General features: G+C 56.4%; 2 protein-coding genes across 2 annotated transcripts in view; both read left to right on the top strand.

The window, feature by feature from the left end:
* SPNS3 (spinster homolog 3 (Drosophila)) overlaps positions 1-6,252 on the top strand; it is a 44,390-nt gene extending 38,138 nt beyond the window's left edge. The window contains exons 10-12 of the mRNA XM_006761498.2: positions 4,518-4,616; positions 4,754-4,925; positions 5,876-6,252. Of these exons, the coding sequence (XP_006761561.1) occupies positions 4,518-4,616; positions 4,754-4,925; positions 5,876-5,949 (345 nt within the window). The 3' untranslated portion in view covers positions 5,950-6,252. The remainder of the gene's footprint in view (positions 1-4,517; positions 4,617-4,753; positions 4,926-5,875) is intronic.
* A 5,349-nt stretch (positions 6,253-11,601) lies between these two features.
* SPNS2 (spinster homolog 2 (Drosophila)) overlaps positions 11,602-12,696 on the top strand; it is a 39,041-nt gene continuing 37,946 nt past the window's right edge. The window contains exon 1 of the mRNA XM_006761497.1: positions 11,602-11,667. Coding sequence (XP_006761560.1) covers positions 11,602-11,667 — 66 coding nt within the window. The remainder of the gene's footprint in view (positions 11,668-12,696) is intronic.

The following is a 12,696-nucleotide window of genomic DNA, read 5'->3' as shown; positions in this document are numbered from 1 at the left end:
CAGTTTCCTTGTCTGTAAAAAGGGGTAACCATACAGGCCTGGCGGGGTACGCGAGGGAGCCTGCAGGAAAGCCCTGCAGGTGAATGGGAAAGCAGGAACGTGCTCTTTGTGGGATTGCCCACTTTCAGGCACAGGGAGCCACCCCTGACCCCACATAGCTGTTCTCCCAGGCGGGTCAGAGGGAGCTGAAACCGGCCCCCCACAGCGCCCTCGCCTGCCCCCCACTGCGCTGCTCCCTTTTCCACCCGACAGCACCAGAGATATGTGAAGACTGCGCCATGTCCCCCAGTGTCTGGGTTCGCAGGAATGATTAACCTGGCCAAGAAGCGCCCTTTGTAGGGCTGTGTGTGCTGGGGGTAGGGGTTGGGGAAAGGGGAGGGCTAGGGCCTGCTGGCCATGGTTGGACCCATCTGGCTCTGCTGGGGAGCTACCCAGGGGGCCAGCTGGCCGTGGTCCAGACCCCTGGGTGCTCCCTGGGGTCCTTCCCTGCCCCACAGGCCTCCAGCCCCCAAGCTTAGTAAGGCCCACCACCCGGGGAAGGCTTCACACCCCCTTCTTCTGCCTCCCTGCCTTCCCGGAGCCCCTTAGCGGAGACTGCCTTTGGGCACTTTGTCGGTGGGAGCTGGGCCAGCACTTGCAGTCTTGGGAGCTCAGGCCCCTGGCAGAGAGGAAGTGGCCTTGGCCAAGCACAGGTGAGGGGCAGCTGTGGGGACCTGGTATGTGGGGAGGAGGAGTAGATGCCAGCTGGGAGCAGGGCCAGGAAGGAGTGGGAGGGGAAGAAGGAGACCTGGAGTGCAGGCCCAGCCCGCAGGAAGCTGTGCCCGGGGAGAGACAGGATGGCAGCTGGAGTTGGCAGAAGATCCTGGGAAGCTGGTGTTGCTTTTCCAGAGATAGGGCAGGAGCAGGGAGGGGAGAAGGGGGGGTAGGTGAGGGCTGCGGGAAGCAGCCTGGATCAGGGCAGGGAGCGTGTGGGGACATGGGTATGGCCGAAGGGTCCCATCTGTGCACAGGCTCTTGTTCCTGAGACACAGGTGGTCTCATTGGGCAAGACCCAGGGAGTGAGGAGGCCCCGGCTTTGAGGACAGGTGGGCTATCCCTGCTACCGCATCCTGCGGGCTCCTGAGGCCTCCACGGAGGCGGCCTCCATGTCCGTCCTGCCTCAGGAGCACTGCTCTCTGGTCCGCATGTCCACAAATAAGAGAGGCCGGATTCTCCCGGGGAAAGAGACCTCAGGGCTCTCTGGTCCAGTGGTTCTCGAAGCTCATTATTCAGGTCTGGGGAGCTTGTTGCAAATTCAGCTCCGATGCAGTGGGTCTGCACTGGGGGCCAGGCACCTGCATTTCTAATGGACGTTCCATGGGATCCTCACATAGATGTCCCTCGCAGCGCACCTGGAGCCCACTGGTCTGGCACAGCAGCTCCTCAGTCCGTGAACCCTCTGCAAAACCTGACTAGTGCAGTCCACCCCTTGTTCATGTCTCTCTGACAAGGAGCTCCCTCCCTGAGCCTGGAAAGACCCCGTCCTGGCTCATCCTGTTGATGAAAAGGATCTGGCTCCATCACAGCCAAGACCCACCTGAGACCCACTCCAACAAGCTCCCACTAGCCCAGCTGGGTCCCCAAGGGCACTGGACCCCGGAAGGCTAACAATTGTGTCTTCCAGACGGAGCTCCCAGCTTCCCCGAACCTACCTACCGTGGGCTCCAGCTCCTGCCCAGCCCCCCTGGCTGTCTGGGCCCCACCTGGGGTGACCCAGAGTCAGCTCACTCCAGCCCAGCCCTGGGGAGGAGAGCAGAGGGGAGCTCACGCCCTCTCCCAGGTCTGTCCTCTGGGGTCTGGAATTCATCTCCCACCTCCCAGCAGATTCCTCCTACCCCCTGCAGGGTAACCCTCCTGTGCTGTTGACCCAGTCCCAGCACCTCCCTGCTCTGCCTTCTGCCTTCCAGGTAGCTGTCTGCTCATACTCCCAGGGGGTCCCAGTGTGAGGGCTGAGTGGGGAGCGCAGGAGGCAGGCTGCCAGGAGGTCTGCACCTGATGGTTGCCACTGAATCTCTGTGGGCCCTTGGTTGGCGCTGGTTATACCCCAGGCTATAAAGGGAACTGCTCCTCTAAGGAGGGGAATAAAAACAGAGGTGTATTTGTCTCAGAATAGAGCGAGCCTGGGTGTTTGGGAACCCAAAAGCCTCTCGCTTCTACAATCACCAGCTGGGCTCTCCAGCAGCTGGCGGGCCCAGCCCTGGCCCTCTGGCCACGTGGAGACAAGGGGGCCCAGAGCAGGCAGGGGGTTGGGGGGACCTCCCCCTCTAGCCACTGCCTGGGGTTCCTGGCAGTGGGTGGGAGGGAGAATGGGAGCAGCCTGCCTGGATCTTACTCTGAGGGTCCAAGCAGCCCCGGCCCCCGAATGGGCTTTTCTGGGCTCTCAGGGCCTGGCCTCTAGGAATTCCTGTCCTTTTCCCCAGAACTGCTAGTGAGTAATCACATAATTATGGGGTGAGAAGGAAGTGCTGGGGGAAGGTGCAGCGCTGTGGTCAGTTCCTCCTCAGGCCTGTTGGCAGGTTGCCGTGTTGGGTGGGAGGCCCCGCTCTCTCAGCACCTGGAAAGACTGGCTCAGCCCCAGTGACCCCAGGACGAGCGGGTCACCCACAAGAGTGACGCCAACTGCTCTGCCCTGCCCACCCACGAGGCCCCTCTCACCAGACCCCCTGCGGCTCCCAGGCCCTGGCCCCCTGCTCCCTTTGCTCACACTGTCCCTGGCCTGGAACGCCCCACCCCAGTCTCTACCAGCTACCTGTTTGCAGGGCGTAGGGATGAACCTGTCCTTCTTATCCTTCTCTCTGCTTTCCAAATGTTCTAGAACAAACACATACATACTGCGGAAAGGCTCCTCCTTGCTCCTAGCAGCTGAGTGGTCAGTAGGCCAGGCACTGGAGGGAGAAGGCCTGGGGTTGAAGCTCAGCCCTGCTGTTTCCTGCCTGGGTGACCCTGCAAGTTACTCACCCTTCCTGTGGGAGGTTTGCTTACCGAGAAAATGTGGCTAATAATCGTATCCCCTCATGGCTGGGCTGAATATACATATGTATATTCATTTGTGTATATATGTACATACATATACACACACATATATTTAAATATATATATATATATACACATATATAAACATACACACATAAATATATATTCCATATAAATATATATTCACATATAAATATATACATGTACACATATATAAGTGATATGCACACAGGAAGCATTTGGTACATGTTAGTGATTATTCTCATTGTTAGTGCTCTCTGATGGGCTCTAGGGACACCTAGCTCTCAGGGAGAAGCCTCTGCAGTGGGAGGCTCCCCTGTGGCTGCTCCATGGGGACCGTGTGGCTTCTGCTTGAACCCCCCCACCCTGGCCCCTGCCACAGCTGTGGGTCCAGGCAGGTTCTTTCCTGGGACCAGTTTCCAGATCTACTTGATTTATGTAGCAGTCCCCTCTGTGCCTGGTGCCTCGCTGTACCCCAGGGACCCCAAGAGAAATTCAGAGCTTTGCTGCCCAGCTCTCCTGGAAACCACTGGTCTGGCATGGCAGCTGCCCAGTCCGTGAACCCTCTGCAAAATCGGACGAGTGCAGTCCATCCCCTTGTTCACGGCTCTCTGACAAGGAGCTCCCTCCCTGAGTCTAGAGGGGTGTACACAAGGGCCGTGGGAACTCAGGGCAGGTCCCTGAACGCTGAAAGGCTTCACAGAGGAGGTGACCCAAAGGTCAGTCCCAAAGGACAAAGAGGGACGCTCCAGCTGGACCAGAGCGGGAAGGCCGGCCAGGCAGAAGGCACAGCATGTTCCAGTGTCTGGAGGTGTTCTGCCTCCCACAGTCGTGGGATGCTGTTTCTATCCGATGTCCACAGAAGCCTCCAGGTACCAGATGAAGAGCGATAAGATCATAACTCTCCAGGGAGGCACTATTATTATCCCCATGTGGGGAGGAGGAGACTGAGGCACAGAGAGCAACTTGCCCAAAGTCACACAGACATCCTGACCCCAGAATTCATATTCCCAACCTCCCTACCCTCTTCCGGGGAGCTGTGTGGGGCTCCCCAGCTAGGCTGCTGTTGGTCTCTGCCAAGTGGGGCTTGAACAACAACTTCTCCTACTCCTCCTCCTCCTCCTCCTCCTCCTTCTTCTTCTTTTAAATATTTATATTGCTTTCAGAGAGGAAGAGAGAGGGTGAGAGAGAGATAGAAACATCAGTGATGAGAGAATCATTGATCGGCTGCCTCCTGCACACCCTCAGCATGGGCCTTGGCACCCCCATCCTGGGAGACCAGAGAGTCTTCCTGAACCTCGTTGGGGTCTGCCATTTGGTGGTAGGGCTTCAGGCACTGGAGTCAAAGACTCCCTGGCATCGTATTCCCTGGGCCAGCCTATCACATCTCCGGTTCTTGGCAGGAGAGAAGCAGGAAGGGACAGGAGGGGGCACCCACTCCCTGCCCTCGCTTGAGAGCTACCCTGGTCTCCTGTGCTTTACAGTCAGTGGTGCTGCCCAAATGCCGGGGGACCGCAGAGGCGCTTCAGATCACAGTGGGCCACGTTCTGGGAGACGCCAGCAGCCCTTATCTCATTGGACTGGTAAGGCCAGGTGGGTGGCTGGGCTGTGGGCGGGCCTGAGTGTGTGTGAGGTAGGGAAGGTCTGGGGAGGAAATGCATGTGGTAAGGCCTGCAAGCTGCCCTGGTGGGCCTGCAGCCCCAGCCTCCCTTCTCCACAGATCTCCAGTGTCCTGCGGGCCAGACGCCCCGACACCTACCTGCAGCGCTTCCTCAGCCTTCAGCAGAGTTTCCTGTGCTGTGCTTTCGCCATCGTCCTGGGGGGCGGCTGCTTCCTGCAGGTTGCACTGCACCTGGAGCAGGACCAGGCACAGGCCCAGCAGCCTGGCTCAGGTACCTCCACCCCTCACACCCATGCCAGGCTCCGGACTGAACCCCATAGGAGCAAGGAGCACCAGCCAACCCCTGAGCTCCTGGCCAGTTTGTTTGCTCATTCATTCATTCATCATTCATCATTCATTCATTCAAAAATAGTTATTATGCCCTTGCTATGTGCCAGGCAAGGTCGCAGATGCTGGCAAGTGAATGCCAAGTCCAAGTTCTCCTGGAGCTGATGCTCTAGAAAGCAGAGATTCATGAAACAAACCAAAAAAAAAAAAAAAAAAAAAGCAAAAGATGGAGTGTGTTTGAGGTGATAAGTGCTACGGAGAGACATAAAGCAGGAAAAGTGGGTTGAGAGGAACAGGTAGGGGCCGTTTAAAATTTTCAAAAGGATGGTGAGGGAGGTCCTCACTGCACAGGTGACATTGGAGCAAAGATGTGGAGTTGAGGGCATGAGCCAGGCAGCTATCTGTGGGGAGGGAACAGCTAGTGCAAAGGCCCTGAGGTGGGATGTACCTGATGTGTCTGAGGACTGGCAAGGAGGCTAGTGTAGCTGGAGCAGGAGCCAGGGGAAAGGCATAAGGGTGGCAGCAATAGGGTCAGAGCATGGGGTGTTTCGAGGGGGCCCTTGTGGGAACTGGGGCTCTAACTCTGAGTGAGATGGGGGTCCTGTCGGTTTTCCAGCAGATGAGCCTTAAGGCAACCGATTTATCCTGCGAAAGCATCACTCTGGCTTCTGTGTTGAGAAGAGACTGTAGGGGCTTGGCGGTGATGCAGAGAGGCCACAGGAGGCCCCGCAGCCTCAAGGGAGAGCAGCGGGGCTGGGACTGTGGTGGTGGCACTGAAGACGGGGTCAGATTTGGAATTTGTTTTGAAAATAGAAGCGAGAGGACTTCCTGACAGGCCTGGTCCCAGAGCTCCTTTTGCCTCCTTTGGGGTTGGCTGAGCTTTTCCTCACACAGGGACCCCGGATGACAAGGATGTGGAGTGCCAACGCCTGCTTCCTGGCACAGAGGCTGCCACAGAGGACTCCTGAGGCCCCCCGTCCCGCAGCGAGGAGTCCCACCCACCCTGTCTGCAGCCCCGCTGTTGGTCTCCGCAGTGTCAGTGCCTCTGCTCACCCTTGGCTGTGGCTCCGGGACTCTGGCCGAGCTGCACCTGCCATGTCTTTGCTCCCAGCTAGAGAGCTGGCTGTGCCTGCAGCGGGGCTGGGAATTGAGCTATCAGCACCCTCCGTGGGAGGCCTGGGCCTGCGCCTGCACCCAGCACGGGGCTGCTCTAGCCTGGGGCCCTCAGCCTGTCTGTCAGGAGGCCCTGATTAAAGTATGGCCAGTACAAAGCCCGTGGATTTCAGGCCTTTGGGCCATTGTGTTATTTATAGTCTCGCCGTGCCTCTGCTGGGAGTGGGAGCCGGAAAGCAAGAGGTGGGGAAACTGAGGGAGCCGCTCAGATGGGTCTCTAGGCCTCTCCACCCTCGAGTTCCCACTGTGACTCAGTGTCCTCACTCTGCAGGGTCAGAAGGCCCAGGCCACCCCTCTCCGGGAAGTCAGCCTCTGAACAAAAGGCAGGGGCCGAACCCGTAGTCCCGGAGATAGGTTTCTGCGAGGGTGCGGGTGTGGGTGTGTGGCTTCAAGTTCCAGGGAGCTGCATGGAGGAGTGCCCAAGCCTGTGCAGACCCATCCGCCCCAACCACAAGGGGCTCTCACAGGGCTGAGCAGGGGCACTCCTGGCTGTGCTTGCTCTGCACACTGGCCCCCACCCCGTCCCCACGCTCTGACCCTAGCACAGCCCACAGGAGGGCTGGCTCTGCGGGACTCCCACTGGGCTCGGAGCAGCTGGGCGCAGTGGGCCCTGCAGGAGATCAGCAGCTTCCAGGCGGGCTGCATGTTCTTTCCGCCTGTGAGCATGAGCTCCTCTCCCCTCCCCTGGTGCCCGGCCAGGCGATCGCTTGTTTACTTGCTGATCGCCCCCGTCCCTGTGCCAGGCTGTGCCTGTCTCCCAACAGCTGTGGGCAGGGCAGTGACCCAGCCCTATGCTCACCTCCTGGCCCTTGCTTGCTCCATCCCTGCCCCCTGTGTGCCCTCCCTGTGCTCATTGGTGGATGGGACAAGTTCCAGGAGCTAGACTCTGGCTCAGCCCACGCCTGTTCTCCAGGCCCAGCTCTCCCCCAGGAGAGCCACACCAGGCCCACCAGCCCCTCAACCCACGATTTGGCACTTGGAGCTCATGAAGTGGGGGGAGCTGACCCGTGATAAGAAAAAGGATTCCTGAGGATATTTAGTAAAGGGTTCTGCACCCAATTACCATGTGGGTGGGGGCTTCCTACAGCACCAAGCAATTTTCTGACGCCAGCTGGGTGTTCTGCAATTCCACTCGGTTCTGACAGTCTACCCAGAGATGGCGTCAGACCCTACAGGCTAAGGGTTCAATCCTACAAGCCTTCCCCACTCCCCCCACTTCTGATGCCAATCCCAAGTCCAGGTTGTTACCTGTGCCTCTGACCAGCTAGGCCTAGTGAGGCACACCTATGGGCCGAGGAACGGATTACATCCCTCAGAAGCCTTTGGGGAGGTGGCCTAGGAGCTGGCAAATAGCAGAAGTTGCGGGGGAAGGGAATTCCCAATGGAAGGAAAAGACCAGGCCAAGGTATGGGAAATGGAACAGATCTGTGATGAATGATGTGTGGGGGGGGGGCAGGCGGGGAAAGGGGGGAAGGTATGGTGTGGCAGGAGAGGAGAGTGTGTGTGTGTTTTAGGGGAGGGAAAGTAGGCAGAAGAGACTGGCTGGGACCAGAGGGGCTCAGATGCCAGCTGAGGAGTTGGGGCTTGAGTCCTGTAATCTGGGAGAGTTTCTTCTGACTTCAATGGATTCTGGTGTTTGGGTTGCTGGGCAGTGTGGGTGGAGCTTCTCAGGACTGAGCTAGAAAAGATGCTGGGCAGGCATTTATAGGATGTTATCATCAGAAGTGGTTTGAAGCAGAGTGGGAGCTTCGGGGCTGGTGGACTCTGGGAGGGAGAGACCAGTACCAGACAGGGCTGAGGTCACAGGTGTAGGTCGGTGTGAGCTCAGCCACTCAGTAGAGTAGAGGAGTGGCCACTGGAACACACCTGTCTGGCTTAAAGGGCATTTGCTTTGTAATCCCCGTCACTAATACTCGGGACTTGTTTGTTGGGAATGTCACGAGGGAACATGCTGCTCAACAGGTTGAGGTCCTCAAGCCTGACCTGCTCCCACGATGTATGAACTGCTCTTCCCAGAAATGTGCCGCATGCCAGGTCCCAGGTGTCATCCTGGCATGCGGGTGTGCCTGCAGTGTGTGTGCCTTTCTGTGTTGGTGGACGAGCGTGTGGAGATGTGTTTACAGGGTCTGGATAAAAGCTCTTCTTCCGCCCTGACCCCAGGCTTGAAGGATTGAACATGTGTATCGAGATGATCACCCCAACCCTGGCTGTTCCCCTGCAACACCAGACATCGGCCTGCCTGCTTTAGTCCCTGAAGTGTCTGTCTTCCCTCCATGCCTGGTGTGTGTGTGGGGCGGGGGCGCGGAGAGGGGGGGCGCTGTGAGGTTCCTTGGTTTGATGCAGACTCTAGAGACAGAGCTGTCAGGAGGCAGCAAGAGGTATGTGACTGCTGTGCTCCTTCTGTGTGGCCATGCCAGTTAGGGTGGTAGGGTTGTGTGCAACAGAAACTACCTTAAGTTGGAAGGAAATGTGTTGGAAGCACATTAAGAGTTCACAAAATTGATGGGAAGATAGGAGATTCAGGAGCCAGGGCTCCTTGGATCATCTTACTGGGGGGCCTTCACCAAGCTCCAGACAGATTTTCCCTGTTCTTTTGCCACCCTACTCAAGGTTTAAAACACTGGGCAAGAGGATCCTATGCCATGCCTTGATGTCTAACTCCACTAAGATCAGGAAACGAGGGTGCTGTTAGGAGAGGGGATGGACTCTGAACATCAAAACAAAACAGCAATGAAAGGGGGAATAAAAAGAGACCCCCCCCAAAAAAAAACAACAATAAAAAACAAGAGAACAAACATGGTGTCCATTGCAATGGTCTGGGGCAGGCCACTGGTCCTATCTCAGATGAGTCTCTCCATGGGAAAGGGAAGAGGCTGGATTCGATGTCTTTCAAGGAATTCTTCTTTTCTGCTGGTCTGTGTCCATGACCAGAGGAGGATGAAGCTTCTGTCATTTAGAAAGTGTTAGAAATGTTCAGATGACAGAACAGAAATGTCCGTGTTTGTTGGGACTCAGAGCCATCTGTTCTGAGCAGGAGAGAGAGGCAGAGACGAAGCATTCTGAGAAAACTCCTGAGCAGGCCTGGGCTGGGGATGGAGGGGCTCCAACACATCCGAGCTGGGAACAACTGGCCAGGTGCCTTCTCCCCACTTGCGGGTGGTGACCTGGAGAAGGTAATCAAAGGGCGGACAAAAATGGCACTTAGAAGCTAATGGAGGGTGGAGTCAATCGGGGAGAAAATGCCTTTTCCGGAGGGGCCGGGAGAGGAATCTGGCTGGTTCTGGAGTCGCTGAGAGCAATAGACACATGATACTAATCAACACATACTTCTGAGCACCTGCTAAATGTCACTTACTCATTCAATCAACAAACATTCTCTGAACACCTCCTGTGGACTGGACGGCAGGGATGAGTCAGACAGGGTATGGGCCCTGGAGACTCAGAGCCTAATGTGGGGCGGGTGTGTGTGTGGGTGGACCAACATTATCAGCACAATGTGTGGGTGGGATGGAGGGACACACAGGTTATTCAGGTAGCCCAGAGGAGGAAATGACAGTTGCTCAGCTGGCTCAAGAAGGGCTTCCTGGAGGAAACCATGTCGGCGCTGGGTTTCTAAATAACAAGTGGGAGGAGGCAACTAGGTAGACAGTGTAGGCAGAACAAGACAGAGAGCCTGGGGAGGGGGACTAGCCCATGTGACGCTCTCCGTGGTACTGAAACATCATTGCATTAGTAGGACAAGGGTTTTGTTTTTTTTAAAAATATATATTTTATTGATTTTTTACAGAGAGGAAGGGAGAGGGATAGAGAGTTAGAAACATCAATGAGAGAGAGAGAGAGAAGCATCGATCAGCTGCCTCCTGCACACCCGCTGCTGGGGATGTTGCCCGCAACCAAGGTACATGCCCTTGACCGGAATCGAACCTGGGACCCTTCAGTCTGCAGGCCGACGCTCTATCCACTGAGCCAAACCGGCTAGGGCAGGACAAGGGCTTTTATGTGGATGGGAGAGCAGGAACTATACACCAGTGGCCCCAATTCCTGCCACTCCTCTGGGTTCCAGGAAGTATCTGTGTGGTGGAATGTAATTTTGAGAGATGGGCAGCAGGATCTGAGGCTAGGGGTTGGTATGGGTCACAAAGCGTTATGAAAGGTTTTCAGAGATCATATTAAGGACCTTAGATATATTTTTTTAGGGAACTTAGATATTTTTAATCCCACAGGCAGTAAGGAGACATGAAATGTTTTTGTGTAGGGTAGTGATGGGGTCATATGTGTGATTTAGAAAATTGCTGGCAAGAAATATTGAGAAAAGACTGGAGGAGGATGTTGGGGCAGGTGGTGCTGAGCTGTAAAAGGGTCCAAGTGAGACGGAGTGATTTGTACTAAGTCAGTGAGCAATGCAGACCTTGGGAGATATTAGAGGAGCAAATGGAAGGGACTTAGATGTGGGAGTTGAGCGAGAAAAAGGAGTCCCAAATGGCTCTCAGATTTTCGGCTTGGTGACAGTGTAGATGATGATGCTATTTGTCAAGAGATAAATGATACTGGGTGGGGGAGGTTTAGGAAAAAGATGATGAGTTCCATTTCGGATGTGCTGAGTTCAAGGAGCCGTGGGAGGTCTAGGAGGGAATGTGCAGAAGACTGCATATGGACCTAGCACTTGGAGGTGAGGTTGTGTCTGGAGATGGAGATTGGTGTGTCATGGGCACGGGGTGAGGGCTGAAAGCCCATGCCTGGGTGAGAAGCTGCCAGGGGAGAGTGTGCCAAGCGAGAAGGGAAGAGACTGAAGCCTGAGTTGGAAACATTCTCATGTAGGGGGACGGGTGGAGGAGAGGTAGACTGAACTCCCAGTTGCTTCCTTGGTGATATGGAGACAGAACCCTAGAAGTCCTTTGACCAATGGTCTCATGACTGCCAGAGGCTCTCCGAAGGCTGCTGTCACTTGCCGGGGGCCACACAGCCAGAAAGGACTATGGCTGAAAGGATGAGGAATTTGGGGGAGGCCGACGGGGCCCCTAAGGCTGCAGCTGGACAGTCTCACAGCCGGACACTGTGCTCCAGCTGGTACCATCGCACATGAGGGTCATTGCCAGGGCCTAGCCCCAGCCCCTTGGAGCTCCTAGGTCTGTCTTTACCTTTTAGTCACCTGTCATCCCAGGCCGCCCATCGGAACTTCCCCTGTCCGGCTTTGCAGGCTTGGACGCGGCAAGCTGGAAAGAGGCAGCGAGGCAACTTTCAGAATGAAATCTGCTTTTCTAACCCTTCCGTCACAGTCAGTCATACCCAACATGCCAACGCGTATTTTTAGTCATTTCGCAGAATTTAAAATACACCTCAAGGGTGTCAAAAGCCACAAGCAGCTTCGGGATTAACTGCTCACAAGAGTCAGTGGGTCGGGGGTGTGTGGGGGGATGCCTCATGCTGAGTCACCCGTTTGCCATGTCATGACTCACTGTGGCCGACACCCTCTGAGAAGCACCTGCCTGAATTTGGCTCTGGAGGAGCCGGAGGTAGGAACTGAGCTCCCAGGCCAGGGGGTGGTGTTAGAGCCCCCACCCCGCCAATCCCCGTCAGCACCTGACACTGACTAGCCGCGTGCCCATAACGGGGTCATTTCTGGGCCCTGGGCCCTGTCTGTGAAAGACATGGAATAATTCTGGTTTCTCGGGTTCTGTCTAGTTCTACCACTTGGTCCTCAGCACTTTGTACAGGATTTTAATTTCAATCAGAGTCTCAAACGCATGAGGGGGAGTGGGGGCGGGGCGGGGCAGAACCTCAGCACCTCTGAGATGGAAGACAGGACTCCCCCCTCCACTGAACACCCCTTGACTTCCAGATTGTCTGATTCCCATCTTTCTATCTACCCCACAGAGAGAAACTGAGTCCCAGGGAGGCTAGGCCAGGGTCCTGCCACCCTCCGGGGACAGCTGGGCTAGGTCCACACCCCTTGTCTTCCATTCAGGGGTTCCTCTCTTACCTACTGCACAGCTGGAAGCTGACGCTTGGGGATGCCACCCACTCAGGAGAGGAGGCCCCTTCTTAATGCCCTGCGTCTGGTGGAGCCCTGGCTCTCGCTGCCCTGCCCGGGGCTGCCTTTCTGTGAGACAGGGATAGGGTCTCAGTGCACACACAGGAATGGGCCCAGGGGGAGATGGGGGACTCATCTGGTTTCCCTGGGGAGATAGCCTCGTGTGCCTGTTGGAGACCTGGGTCCTGGGCTAAGCCCACACGGCTCACGCTTCCTGGTTCTTACGCAGTTCTCTCCGAACTGATTACATGAGGGCGGGTGAGCAGCTGCTGGAGCGGCCACGGGTTCTCCTACAGGAGCTCCCCTCACCCGCCCACTTCAGAGACCCTCTCTCCAGCACGTGCACGAGCTGGAGCCTTCAGCTTTCTTCCAGCTCCGCCAAGGGCCCAGTCTCGTGGTAGGAAGTGGAGACGGAGGGCACTGAATGGGTTCTGGGGAGTCCTGCTTCCCGCACCCTGATCCTCGCTCGCCCCGTAGCTCCCGCGGTGGTGCGGCTCCAGCGTGACTGCGC

This window comes from Myotis davidii, unplaced genomic scaffold (assembly GCF_000327345.1).
Source record: "Myotis davidii unplaced genomic scaffold, ASM32734v1 scaffold638, whole genome shotgun sequence".
NCBI lineage: Eukaryota > Metazoa > Chordata > Mammalia > Chiroptera > Vespertilionidae > Myotis > Myotis davidii.
This window is presented reverse-complemented; position numbering and strand designations above follow the sequence as displayed.